Below are 12,566 nucleotides of genomic sequence, written 5' to 3' on the forward strand. Positions count from 1 at the left end.
GGTGGTCAATGTTGACCTGACTCATATTGAAAGCAGAGCCAATGATCTTGTTAGATTAGAAAAAAGTATCCAACTAGTGCTTGGACAGCTTGTGGACAAGTAAGGAAACAATAGCTGTATACCAGATATGGTGAAGTGTAAAAATAATGTTATTTTACAGTTTTTGTTGTGTTTAATTTATTATTGCACCAGGGGTGTCTTAATTCTATTCTTTATTTTTTTTATTTTTTTTTAAATGCTGTTTTCAAAGGTGTCCCTGGAGTTTATTTTTACATTCTCGTTTTTGTGCCTCTTAGTAAACAGACCTCAAAACTCATGTGCATTCCCCTTGTGTTGAGCATGACTACAATTGATTTATATTAATGGAAACCATATTGACACAAAACAACATTATATTATTTTTTTCAAGAGTTTTCTATGCAATTTTTATGTGTTCAGAGACCATCCTTGAGGGTACATTGAATATCAACATGTGGGTTAAGGAACATTCCCTTACCATTTTTTAAATATCTATCTAAAATACAATGTATATGATGTTGAATACTTTCGCGTCTAAAAAGAAAAAAGTATTATAGGAGTGATACCTTTATTGGCTAACCAAAATAATTTTTTATATTTGCTAGCTTTCAGTGCACAGAGGCCCCTTCATCAGGGAAGTTTACAAATGAATGACTGAGAAAAGGGCACAACATTTAAGAGATGTTACATCAGGCAATTTGTACAGGGAGGGGGGAATACATCATTAAGATAAGCTAAAGTAATACAACGGAGGTTTTCGTTATGGATGGAAAAATGAAAGTCCTAGGAGTTCAGAGATCTGGAGTCACTCTGCTGTGGTGTGTGAAGTGTGTCCATGTAGTGGGTCAGAAATCCAGGTGTTGAGTCAATGACTGGAATGTTCTTATCAGCTTGACTTTCTAGATTTTTCTCTCCCTGTCATTGTTAAAAAGAAATTTCAGTATTAAGACTTTTAAATCTGTCATAATGTGTCCTGGTCCGGAGAAGTGTTTACCCACGGGGGTGTCCAGAGTCTTATTTATTGTGTGTCTGTGTAGATTCATCCTGGATTGCAGTTTCTGTTTGGTTCCTCCAATGTAGACACCTTGTACACTGTATCATGTACACCACATTGGAGGATGTACATGAGAATGTGTCAGCGATTTTATAGTCCCGTTGTGTGTTGGGTATGTGGACTGTGTTTGTTGGTAGGACATGGGTGCAGGTTTTGTATCTTTCGTTTTTCCAAGGGAAGGTGCCAGTCTCTGATGGTTATGAGAGGGCCATTCTAACATGGAGATTTCTTAAGTTCGGAGGCTGTGTGTATGAAAACCTCCATCTCAGTAGTTTACTGCCCAATCATGATAACGTGATATCACTGCAGACTACCATTTTCTCCAGTAATATCACTGCATATTAAAAAGTCAGAAAACTCCTGCTGTGTTTTACTTACTTTACAAAGCTGTTTCTGGACTCACTGTAACATAAAAACCCAGACCTTTTTATATCTACATACAGTCCGTCCTCACTGGTCATATTTAATTGAACATTCTTTCAGATAAATATAGTTTGCATTTACTAGTGTTTAATAATCATAAAAGTCCTTATAACCTGTTTCTAATTCTCTACGCTTTAATTTAAATGTCAAAAATAGCAACCCTTATTTCTTGTTTTATTAGCAACTATCTGGACCAGATAGCAGAAGAAGTTAATGATAAATTGCAGGAAGCCGGCCAAGTGACAATATCAGAACTATGCAAAACATACGACCTTCCGGGAGACTTCCTGACAGAGGTGATAAAGGACTTGGCCACAATCATATTTCAGCAGCTCTGTATTTGTTTTATTATTACTACTGCATTAGAGCATAAATCGGTTACACCTCATTTACTGGAATATAGTTTCCAGGGTAAATAGAAGCCAATTCTTAACTCCTTGAAATACATGTACTTTTCTCAGTTAAATAATGAGATAAATTTAAGTAATGCATTGGTTACACCATAAATGACTTTATGAAGAAGTCTCCGTTCATTTATTCACAAGATTGAAGTGGTGCAGCTGCACTTCCCCTATGGAGTTGATGGAGTGATGTCACCCATCCAGTCTCTTATTTCTATTATATTTGAATGGATCAGATATTCTTTTGTCTGTCATATATGAAGCACAGCAACCATGGCAGGAATGGGTAACATCTTTCATGTAATTTTTGCTGAACTACATCTTTCATGTTGCTCATTCAGCCAAATGCAGTACAGCAGCAACTGGAATGTCAAGTGCTGCTCTGTTTTTATTGTTCTATTTCTTTATTGTTTTCTTTTTTACCCACAGTCACTGACCCTGAGACTTGGAAATATTATTCAAGGGAAGATTGATCAAAATAACAGGGGTGTGATATATACAGAGACTTTTGTGGCTCGCCACAGGGCACGAATCCGTGGCCTTTTTACAGCAATCACAAGGTAACCATATGTTCTTTTTATTAAACATAAATATGTTGTACTCGAAGACCAATATATGTAATGTGTTTGTTATAGCGACGGTGTTTAATAATCGTTTTTCTACATGATGACATGAAAATTGTTTTGAGAATAGAAATATTTAGATTGTATTAAACTTCTAATCATCGTTGCAGGATTGTCAACAACAGAAAATCCTGCAATGATCATTTTAAATGAAAGATTTTATAAATGTTTAATATTCTATGTTATAAATATTTCTTTAGAAATTATGTAATTGATCTTGGAAAGCTTAACCTGTCCTGGTTTTCTAAAAAATCATTCTCTGGCTCTATGTTCTATCCCAAGAGACAAAGTACCAATTGACCTTTATGTGAGGTCTTCCTTTACCCGCCTGCTTAAAAAGGCAAAGGAAGAGAGAACAAGGAAGAAGCAAGCCTCTGGAGAGTGTTGTGCCACAAAGAGTAACATTCTTTGTCTATAGGCTGTCTTAGAGCAAATAGGACCCTGGGAAGCTTGTGCACTCGCCTCCGATCACTTCTAAGCCATTGTGCCTGTTTTCCAGTGTCACATTTATTTCTCCGAGAACCTTATTGTATACTCCAGTGGCAATACTGTACCCAGGGCCTGATTATAGGTTCAGGCCGTTCAAGGGTAATACACTCATTGCACCCCCTCACATTCCGCCCAGCGTAATATGTGGCAGTTAAAATTATCGTGTGTCGTCCCCCACACCCCCCCCACCCCATAGCCGTGTGCCCTAGGCTGCAGCCTAATCAGCCTATTAGATAATCAGTGACTATACTATGAGTGATCTCTGTAGTCTCGGCCCCATGCCAGCCATTCAGTGCACAGATGATACACCAAGATGTTAGTATCCACCCTCACTATCAGCCACTCACCTCGCCCTGAAAGGGTATCTTAAACATCTTTGTGGCACTCCAGATTCACATGCACATTGTTTGTGTTCTCAGATCATTTAGAGCAGTGTTTCTTAAACTTGGTTCTCAGGATCCCTAACAGTGCAGGTTTTCCATATCTCCTTGCTTTAGCACAGGTGTATTCATTACTGACTGGCACATTGTAACAGATCCACAGGTGGTACTAATTATTTCCCTTGTCACCTGGGAAACCCGCACTGTTAGGGGTCCTGAGGACTGGGTTTGAGAAACTCTGATTTAGAGCAAGGAGCAGTTCTCCGAATTATGATAAATGCAGAAAAATATTCATAGTACTGAACGATACCGGAAACCTGCAGACAGCATGCAGGGGATGGGGGAAGTACCAGGATGAAAAGCACTTAAAGAGCTGAATCGTGCAGTACATTCCTCTATGCGATTCCTTTGGCTCAAAGAGAAGGTCATTGTTCTATTTTGTCAGTATTTAGCTCACCCAGCAAAATTCACAAGTAAGTTGGAATTAATTACCTGTTAAGGAAATCTGGAACATTTGACTAGTTGCAGCACTTTGCAGTGAGGATAGATAACATAGCCCCTACATTCTATTTTAATGGTAGCAAGACAGGGCTAATTGCGAGCGCTATAATTGACATCCCATGCCACTAAAACTTGATCGTGGCATTAGAAAATAAAACAATCTAAGTAGTATATAGTGCATATGTCCACTTAACCTTTCAGAGTATGGTAAAGTGAACAAGTTGGTTAGTGGTATTCAGTATGGAAAATCAAATCTACAAAAGGAATTTCTGGTAATATCATTTAATCAGTCATTTCTGCATGTTTCTTTTGTTTTTCAAGATTTCCACTGAAACATCTAGATGTGGAATGCATTTATTATTTTGAATATCAACAAGGGAAGATTACCCATATAAGAAATATCTCTGTGAATCAGAGGTCAAACCTATAAGGTTTTTTTTTTTTTATTTGATAAACCAAATCTTTCAAAAGCAACATGCTTGTTATCATGCGAGCAGGGCAGGTAGATCAATTCAGGTAACCTATAGAATCGCAGAAGTCCCAATTAGTAGTTCAAAATGTTGGATTCGCCAGGAGTTTACTTAGAAGTATATAGATGATGGATAACACCGCCTAAATTATATAAAGTGCCTCTTAATTTAGTGTCTATTGATTTGCACTTGGGAGTTTGAACATCTTGTACATCAGTAATTATTTTTTTTGTACATGTTGAGGGGCTTATGCAGAGTTGGACGCATTTGCGACTCAAACGTAACAGAAAAAGAGACATGCGTGAAAAAAGTGCGTATGACTGAACATAGACGCATCTCAAGATGCATCAAGCTCTACAACACTAGTGTATCTGACAAGTTTAAGTCCTGAGTAGCAAGTGTGTATACTTATGCCCCACAAAAGCGTAGAGATGGCCTAGAGATGTGGCTTGACAGAATTAGTAAATGTGAAGGTTGCACTACCCAATTTGTACACAGTATAATAATGTAGTGTGAAGTGTCCGCTGCACAAGAGAGAATAGTGTTTGTGCAGTGTTATTCATAAATGCACAAATCCCATTTACCATAAAATCAAACGAGAGTCATCTTTGCTGATGCAGTTCAAATGGAAATATCAGTTAAGCAATGCAAATAAATGGCCACGGCTTCATATAATATAGCAACCACACTAATGATTTTAGTGGGAGGTGTCAAGACACAATCAGCCGATCAGAAGTAGCTAGCTAGTGCTGCTGAAATCATCATCCTTATTTCATAGCACCAGCCCCCCAACACACACAAGAGATACGCCTCTTGATCGGTTTATATGTGTCTGCATCTAGGTCTGCTTAAGTATTACATGAGCACACCCTTACTGTACTTGGCCTATTCTAAAACAGGGTAGTGAAGTTTTACTTACGTAATAGTGTGCATGGGGAAGGTACACTGTAAATTGGTCTTAACAAGTACTTATACTTGCTAAACTGCTAGTAAATTTGCTTGTTTCAAATGCCAATACTGCAAGTGGCTCAGGGGGAATATTGTAGCATTTCTAGCTGTGTATTAATTACTTTATTACACATTATCAGCACCCAAGACTGTTCAATGTTATAATCTCTTGATTTTTTTTCTAATGCATTTGTCAATTGCTACACTTCACTATATATTAATGGCTATAAAAAGTATTCACACACTTGCCATTGCTCACGTTTTATTTTCTAACATCAGTGAATCAAGGTGGAATTATACACGAAATCTTAAAATATTTTGTACTGGAGTAATCGGTTGTCTTCACTGGCCAAATAAAATAATTGATTGGCATCCACTTGTGTTGCAATTAAAGTGTTAAATTGGTTTTAAAACTTTTATAACAATCTGTGACTCACAGTTGTTTAGTGCATTTACAAAAACAAGCTGTATGATTTCAAGAACCATTATGATTCTGTGTTTAAATGACTGTAAAGATTATCAATGTAAGAGGCAAATTGGCTGGAGCAAGATTTTGGCAAATCCTGGAGAAAAACTTGCTGTAGATTGCAAGACACCAGGACTAGGGAGAACATTTATATTTCAGCAGGACAATAACCCAAAGCATACAGCTAAGCCACATTGGACTGGCTTAAAAAAAATCGGTGTCCTGGAGTGTCCCAGACAAAGCCCACAACTTTATCTCACTGGGAATCTGGAAACATTTGAAAATTGATGTTCACTATCATTCCCCATTCAATCTGATGGAACACTGAGGGAATATTACAAAGAAGAATATAAAACCATTACTCACACAAATGGCTGTAATTGCAGCCAATGATGTTTCTACCGAGTATTAAAACTAGGAGGTGACTTTATTTTGTAGCCAGTATATAAACACGTTCCTTTGAATGTTTTTAAATCCCAATATAATAGTAATGTTGTTTATTCTATTTGATTTAGGCCCACTCCAGTAATTAATTTGATTTCCCAACATGGGTTTCCAGAGCATCTTCTCTACTGTAAGTATTTGCACTCTCAACCTGGTGTTTGTGATATCTGCCATTTATTTTGCATAATAGTGGTAGTTATTTTGTTTGAGATTTTTATGAACTTTTTTCTGACAATGTCACGTGTGCTATTTTTGTAATGCCGCAAGCAATCTATTTTATTCACGATGGATATGCACTAAGGGAAATCTTGAAATATGCTACTTCTGTAGTGTGTGACAGTCATCTAAGATAATTTTCTAAAGGAGAGGTCCATAATACATTTTACATTTGTATGCAGTGTGTTGCAGGCTGCTCCGTCAATTAAGAACTACTATTTAGACATTCTTTAAAAAAATGCTTGTTGCTTTCATCCTTTTTTGCAGCTCTGTTGGAGGAGCTTGTTAACTGTGGACGTTTAAAGGGCACAGTGGTCGGCGGGAGACAGGATAAGGCTGTGTTTATTCCTGACATCTATGCCAGAACACAAAGCAATTGGATAGACGCCTTTTTCAAGCAAAACGGTTACCTAGGTAACACTCTTCTCCCTCTATGCTCACGAAACAAGGAGGCCTTTGTGAATCTTGTTTTGAGTTACATTAAAGTAATTTAGAGAATGCACCTTTTGGCATGAAAAAGCCAACTTTTTACTTAGTGCCTCTAGACATGCAAGCTTGGTTCTTTGTTATTTTGTATTTTCTTCAACATTTTAGATTATCCTGTGCACATACTGACTGAAATAGGAAGGAGTTAGATCTCTGCAAAGAAACAGGAAGTTTACAAAACCCTTATTCGAACTTGGCAGTATCAGCCATCCATACAGTGAGATGTTTATAAATCATTCTACAGTGCAAAAATGTTGTTAATTGTAATAATATCACAAACTTAGTTTTTTTTTTCTTTTTCTTATAACATTCTAATTAACCAATATCGTTTTGAGAAATGCATATGAAAGAAAAGCCAGCCCTACATCTACCACGAGGGTGGACATCATTCATGTCCAAAATAACAATTTGCTACTTTTTAAAGGAGAAGTCCACCTCTTGTGGGGTGGGTGGGGGGGGGGGGGGGGTGGTATTACTCGCATTGCTACATTTTTGTAGGAATCACTCCTATTGGATTCCCATTCTCTGTAGGGGTCTCCCAAGAAATGTTGCCCCTGCAAAGGAGGGCCCAATTTGGAGTAGGCCACGAACAGAGCTCAGTGTCATCCCCGTTCCTGTTCGCTTCATCATGTCACTATGGCCAACAATGTTCAAATCGCATCACCTCTCATAATCACGCAGGGAACATTATGTCGGCTGCCCGCAGCAGCACAATAATATAGGGATCTGTTTGCAGTTAACTCCACAATAACCCTTCTCCTTTGTGGCTGCCCAATTTGTTCAGGGACCCACAGCATAGAGAATAAGGATGCATGGGAATAGAGTGGAGAAGCAATAATAAGCCTGTTTTACATGCTCTATGTGACATTTATGTGTTGCTATATGCAGGTGTATACAATATGTATTCTTACCACATGTGAAAATACATATTCTCATTAAAGTATCATTTATTTCCTGATGTGACATGTGTCCATCTATTTGATTTCGTATTATTATATGTAATTATTTTTAAAATACAATATATGATATTCATGTATTTATGTGTATTGATTGTATATACAGGGTGATTCAAAAGTCGCAGTACACCCTTTTATTTCAAAAACTCTACAGGAAATTGGGAAACCTGAATACTCCAGTAAGGTAGGGGTGACGTGGTCTATCTTTTACAGTATGTACCAAACATGGGCGCCATCTTGAAATCGGCCAATCGGCCCAATTCCTGTAGAGTTTTTGAAATAAAAGGGTGACTGCGACTTTTGAATCGCCCTGTATTATGGCCAGTAAAACCTCTATGTGTATAGAACTTTCTTAAAGTAATGGCTGTGTAGCAAGCAATTTATATAAATTGCTTGTATATGTCACCTTGGATAATTGTTCACCTGCATCTACCCTGTGTGGTCCCAAAGACCATAGATGTGTATTGAACATGTTAATTGGTTTTGCCTTTATTTGAAGTCTTTCTATCTTGCAAGTGCACCCAAAAAAACACAAGGTAGTTATCTATAGCATTTATTTTTTAACCAATATCCAGTGAAATGGATGCAGAAAAAAGAAATAGCAGAACTTCTTAATCCACCTACATATTTAACATTTAATCTGACTACTGCATTATAACATTTCTTTTTTCGTATATTTGAAATAAGTCCAAGTAATTTTTCTCCAGTTTGTGAAACTTTTCTTTTTAACATCATTGATGTTAGCCCTCAATTCTTTAAAATATTCATTCAGCTTTTCCATCACCGGAAGTACTATAAATATTAGTGAGTGTCTCCTTCCAAAATTTCGTCAGATATGACGATGGTATCTATATGAATAAAGGACAAGTATTTTAATTATGTTTATCGAAGAAACGGAACAGAACTTCGTTTTTACCAGAGGGATTACCATTTGATCACCTTGGACAGTGCTTGAAATCACTTTATGCTGATGTCCCTCCTGGGTCTGGCCAGGCATGCTGCCATGCTGGTCTATACCAACTTTAGTATGGAAGTCATTTTTTATCCTAGAATGGAAAAGGGTGTACCTTACGTTTTCCTAAATTTTTAAACAATTTCCTTCTTTACGTTCCTCTTTTATTTCTCCAATTCCTATCACTGTGATTTCTTGTTTTTATAGTCACTTCAGCATCTTCTATTTTAACTTTTTGAGCAGCTACACAGCACACTTCATCGTACATTCTTCTTTCTGTAAATAGATGTCAAACTTTTATTAATCATACTAATCGATATTGGTACTGTTAATTACTAACACCGTTTACTAACTAGTTTTAAACATTTTAATTAACTATTTTTAATACTCACTTTTTTAATGGTCTTTCGAATTCTCAAAAGCCTTCTTTCCTCTTTATTTCTTAAGTCTGGCTTTATATCCGTTACAGGAGGATGAAATCAACCGTTGGGAACAGGTTCCAAGGGTTGATTCACAGGTGACGCGCTTAGCACGACACACCACACCACACTCTCTATCCCAGGGACAGCCACCCTACAGGATAATACTGACCACAAAATAGATGGATTTTTGCACATCTACACTGTGGCAAATACGTCATTCAGACCTATGCTTTCATCTACATGGGTTTCCAGGGCTATAGGAACATGGACTGACCAATTACCAGCGAGTCTGCAAAATTCGAAATTGCTTTCCCTTGTGCTGAATCTCAAGGAGACTTCTGGATACTTATACAAGGCCACCAGAATGCAGCCTCCATCTCTTCATCTATTTTTGCAACCACAGTAGCGACCAGGAGAACCTTATGGTTCAGGTCCTAGGATGCAGCCGTGGAATCAAAAAAGTTTTTAAAATCGGTCTCTTATTTAGGGGGAGTGTTATTCAGGCCTGAACTGGACAGCATAATTTGCCAAGCAACAAGAGGCAAACGCAGTCCCAAAACCTAGAACACAGATGTTTGCTTGATTTCGGCAGTCTTTTCGTGGGGGCTCCGCTGGCCGGGACCAGACACATAGACCAAGAATTTCGGCCTGTAGAGGACAATCGTATAGAGGCAGGCCTTCTTCCTCCACGAAATGTCCATCTCCTAAGCTTTCAGAAAAGCAGTTAGTTTGACGGTCTCCCTCCCCTCCTCGCAGCTGCGGGAGTGGGTGGAAGTCTGCTATTGTTCAGATATCAGTGGGTAGCGTCCTCGGAAGACCGTTGTATTCTGGGGATTATGACGAGAGGATAGATCTGTGAGGTTCGGTACCTCGTTGGTTCTTTGCAACCCGCTTAACCCGCGACCCTCGAAAGAAAGAGGCGAAGCTTACATGTGTTGCTTCTCTTCTTTCTGCCGGAGTCATCTGCCAGGTTGCGGAACACCAAAAAAGACAGGGGTTCTACTCCAATCTCTTTTTCGTCCCAATGCCGGACGTCTCGTTCCGGCCTGTGCTAAACCTAAAACAGTCAGGTTTCGAATGGAATCCCTCAAATCGGTCATCAATGGACTGGAACCAGATCAATTCATGGCGTCTGTAGACATCAAAGATGCCTACTGTGAATGGATCACTGATAAATAACTTCTGGTATAAATTTGTTTAAAGGAAATAGCGCAGTGCGCTCATTTATATAATTGTACATGCACTTATTTTTGATTGTGTATATTTTGAGATAGGAAATCGTTATTTCTGAGTCTAGGGTAGAAAATTTGTTTTTCTGTTTTAACCTTTCTAGAAGAAATGCCTTGTTTCTGATGTATATATCTGATCCAATAAGTCTTTGTTTTTGAAAGCCTTTTGTATATCTTGGTGTAAGGAAATGGTTTGTTTGGGATGTATCTGTCTTTGGGAATGTGTATTCTGCGACTGTCTAAAGAAACGATTCATGTTGATTGGATCTTTTGATGTGTGAGGGTTCACTTGAAGACAGGAAGGTTTAATTAAAGACGTGCTGCTAGATTTCCTGCGTCTAAAAACAAGATGCAGGACGTCACAGAGTTTCTAGAATTTCACAGATAAGTGTAAATATTGTTAGCTTTGCGGTGCATGTAAATCTATGGTTTGGTAAACAGGTTACATCCTGATTCTAAAAATAGTGTCCAAATCTGTATAAAAAGCACTGTCCTGTACACTGAAATGTATCATTCTGATGTTCCATCTGACCTGATCACCTGGTACCTTAAACCAGTGTGAGAGCAAATAAACATGTCTTGCTTCAAAGACCTGCTTGAAAACATCTTCAATATTGTTGCAATCCTGTGACCTGCAGATTAGACCCTAAATCTAATCTGTTCTCCAGCTGTTTCTGAGGTTGGACCACAGCTCTGCCTGCTACCCTGCAGCCCTCGTCAGTGTGATAGGCCAGGGGGATTCAAAAGCACCAAGAGTGTTTACAAAAATAATGGCAGTAATGGCAGCCTGTCTTCATTCCAGGAAATTCACAATTGATTCTGTGCCAGAAAATGACCTTTCTAGGACTAATCATGGACACCAACAAACAAAAGGTTTTCCTTCCGGAGGACAAATCCTAATTCCTGAGGAACCTGACGGCTCGGGTGATAACCTACCACAGACCGCTGGTCCACTTGTGCATGCATCTATTAGGAAAGATGGTATCGACCTTCGAGACCATCCCTTATGCTCGGCTGCACTCACGCTGCTTCAATAGGACCTCTTAAGGAAGTGGCCAGGATCCCATCTGGAATTATAGAGACAGCTGATACAGTTGTCACCAGAGGCGAAGGCTTCCTTCGAATGATGGACAGTCCAGGACAGTCTGACAGTGGGGAGGTCCTTTGCCCCATGGTCCTGGATCTTAGTAGCCACAGACGCCAGGATGTTACGGCTCCAGGAACTCTGGACCGTTCGGGAGGCTTTACTTCCAACATTCTGGAGCTAAAAGCCATGCTAATTGCCAGGCGAAACTTCAGGGACACCGAGTCCATCTGAAATGCGACGGCAGTGTCTTATGTAAACAGACAGGGGGCACCAGGAGCAATGAGGGTGGCTGCTCAGATCTTGACCTGGGCAGAGAACCATGTCTCCGCTATATCAGCAATCTTTATCCCAGGAATCCAAAACTGGGAAGCCGACTTTTTCAGTCGGCATGCGATATTGTCGGGAGAATGGTCGCTCCATCCGGAGGTCTTCCAGTCTCTGGTTCCACGATGGGGGATTCCGGACCTGGACTTAATGGCATCGCATCACAACAGGAAGGTGCCGCGGTTTTGCTCTCGCGCAAGAGACCCCTTATCGGTGGCCATCAACATAATGACATGTCCATGAAATAGCTTTTGAGTCGATTGTCCCATTACTTTTGGTCCCTTAAAAAGTGTGAGGCACATATAGAAGACGTTGTAATTCCTACACCGTTCACCTGATTTGGATGTAAATACCCTCAAATTAAAGCTGAAAGGCTGCAGTTGAAGCACATCTTGTTAGTTTCATTTCAAATCCATTTTGGTGGTGTATAGAGCCCAAAATATGATAATTTTGTCGATGTCCCAATATTTATGGACCCATTGCTTTAGGTGTAGATGGGTATGTTTGCCCTCAATTCTCTGTAAATAGGCCAGACTGTATATTTTGATTGTTTGTGTGTGGTTTTTAATATGTGATTTAATGTTTAGTTTTTATGTTAATAAGCTAGTGTCCTTCCTGTGGCCAAAAATCTCAGGTTAGCAATCAGTCTTCTATGCGGATATGGGTCTCCTTAAATG

The 12,566-nt window shown here is 39.0% G+C and overlaps 1 protein-coding gene across 1 annotated transcript in view; it reads left to right on the forward strand.

Moving 5' to 3' along the window:
• UFL1 (UFM1 specific ligase 1) overlaps positions 1-12,566 on the forward strand; it is a 67,268-nt gene that overhangs the window by 10,410 nt on the left and 44,292 nt on the right. Inside the window, exons 4-8 of the mRNA XM_075202802.1 lie at positions 2-99; positions 1,677-1,791; positions 2,326-2,456; positions 6,289-6,347; positions 6,701-6,847. Coding sequence (XP_075058903.1) covers positions 2-99; positions 1,677-1,791; positions 2,326-2,456; positions 6,289-6,347; positions 6,701-6,847 — 550 coding nt within the window. The remainder of the gene's footprint in view (position 1; positions 100-1,676; positions 1,792-2,325; positions 2,457-6,288; positions 6,348-6,700; positions 6,848-12,566) is intronic.

Source organism: Mixophyes fleayi, chromosome 3 (genome assembly GCF_038048845.1).
Source record: "Mixophyes fleayi isolate aMixFle1 chromosome 3, aMixFle1.hap1, whole genome shotgun sequence".
In the NCBI taxonomy this organism is placed as follows: domain Eukaryota; kingdom Metazoa; phylum Chordata; class Amphibia; order Anura; family Limnodynastidae; genus Mixophyes; species Mixophyes fleayi.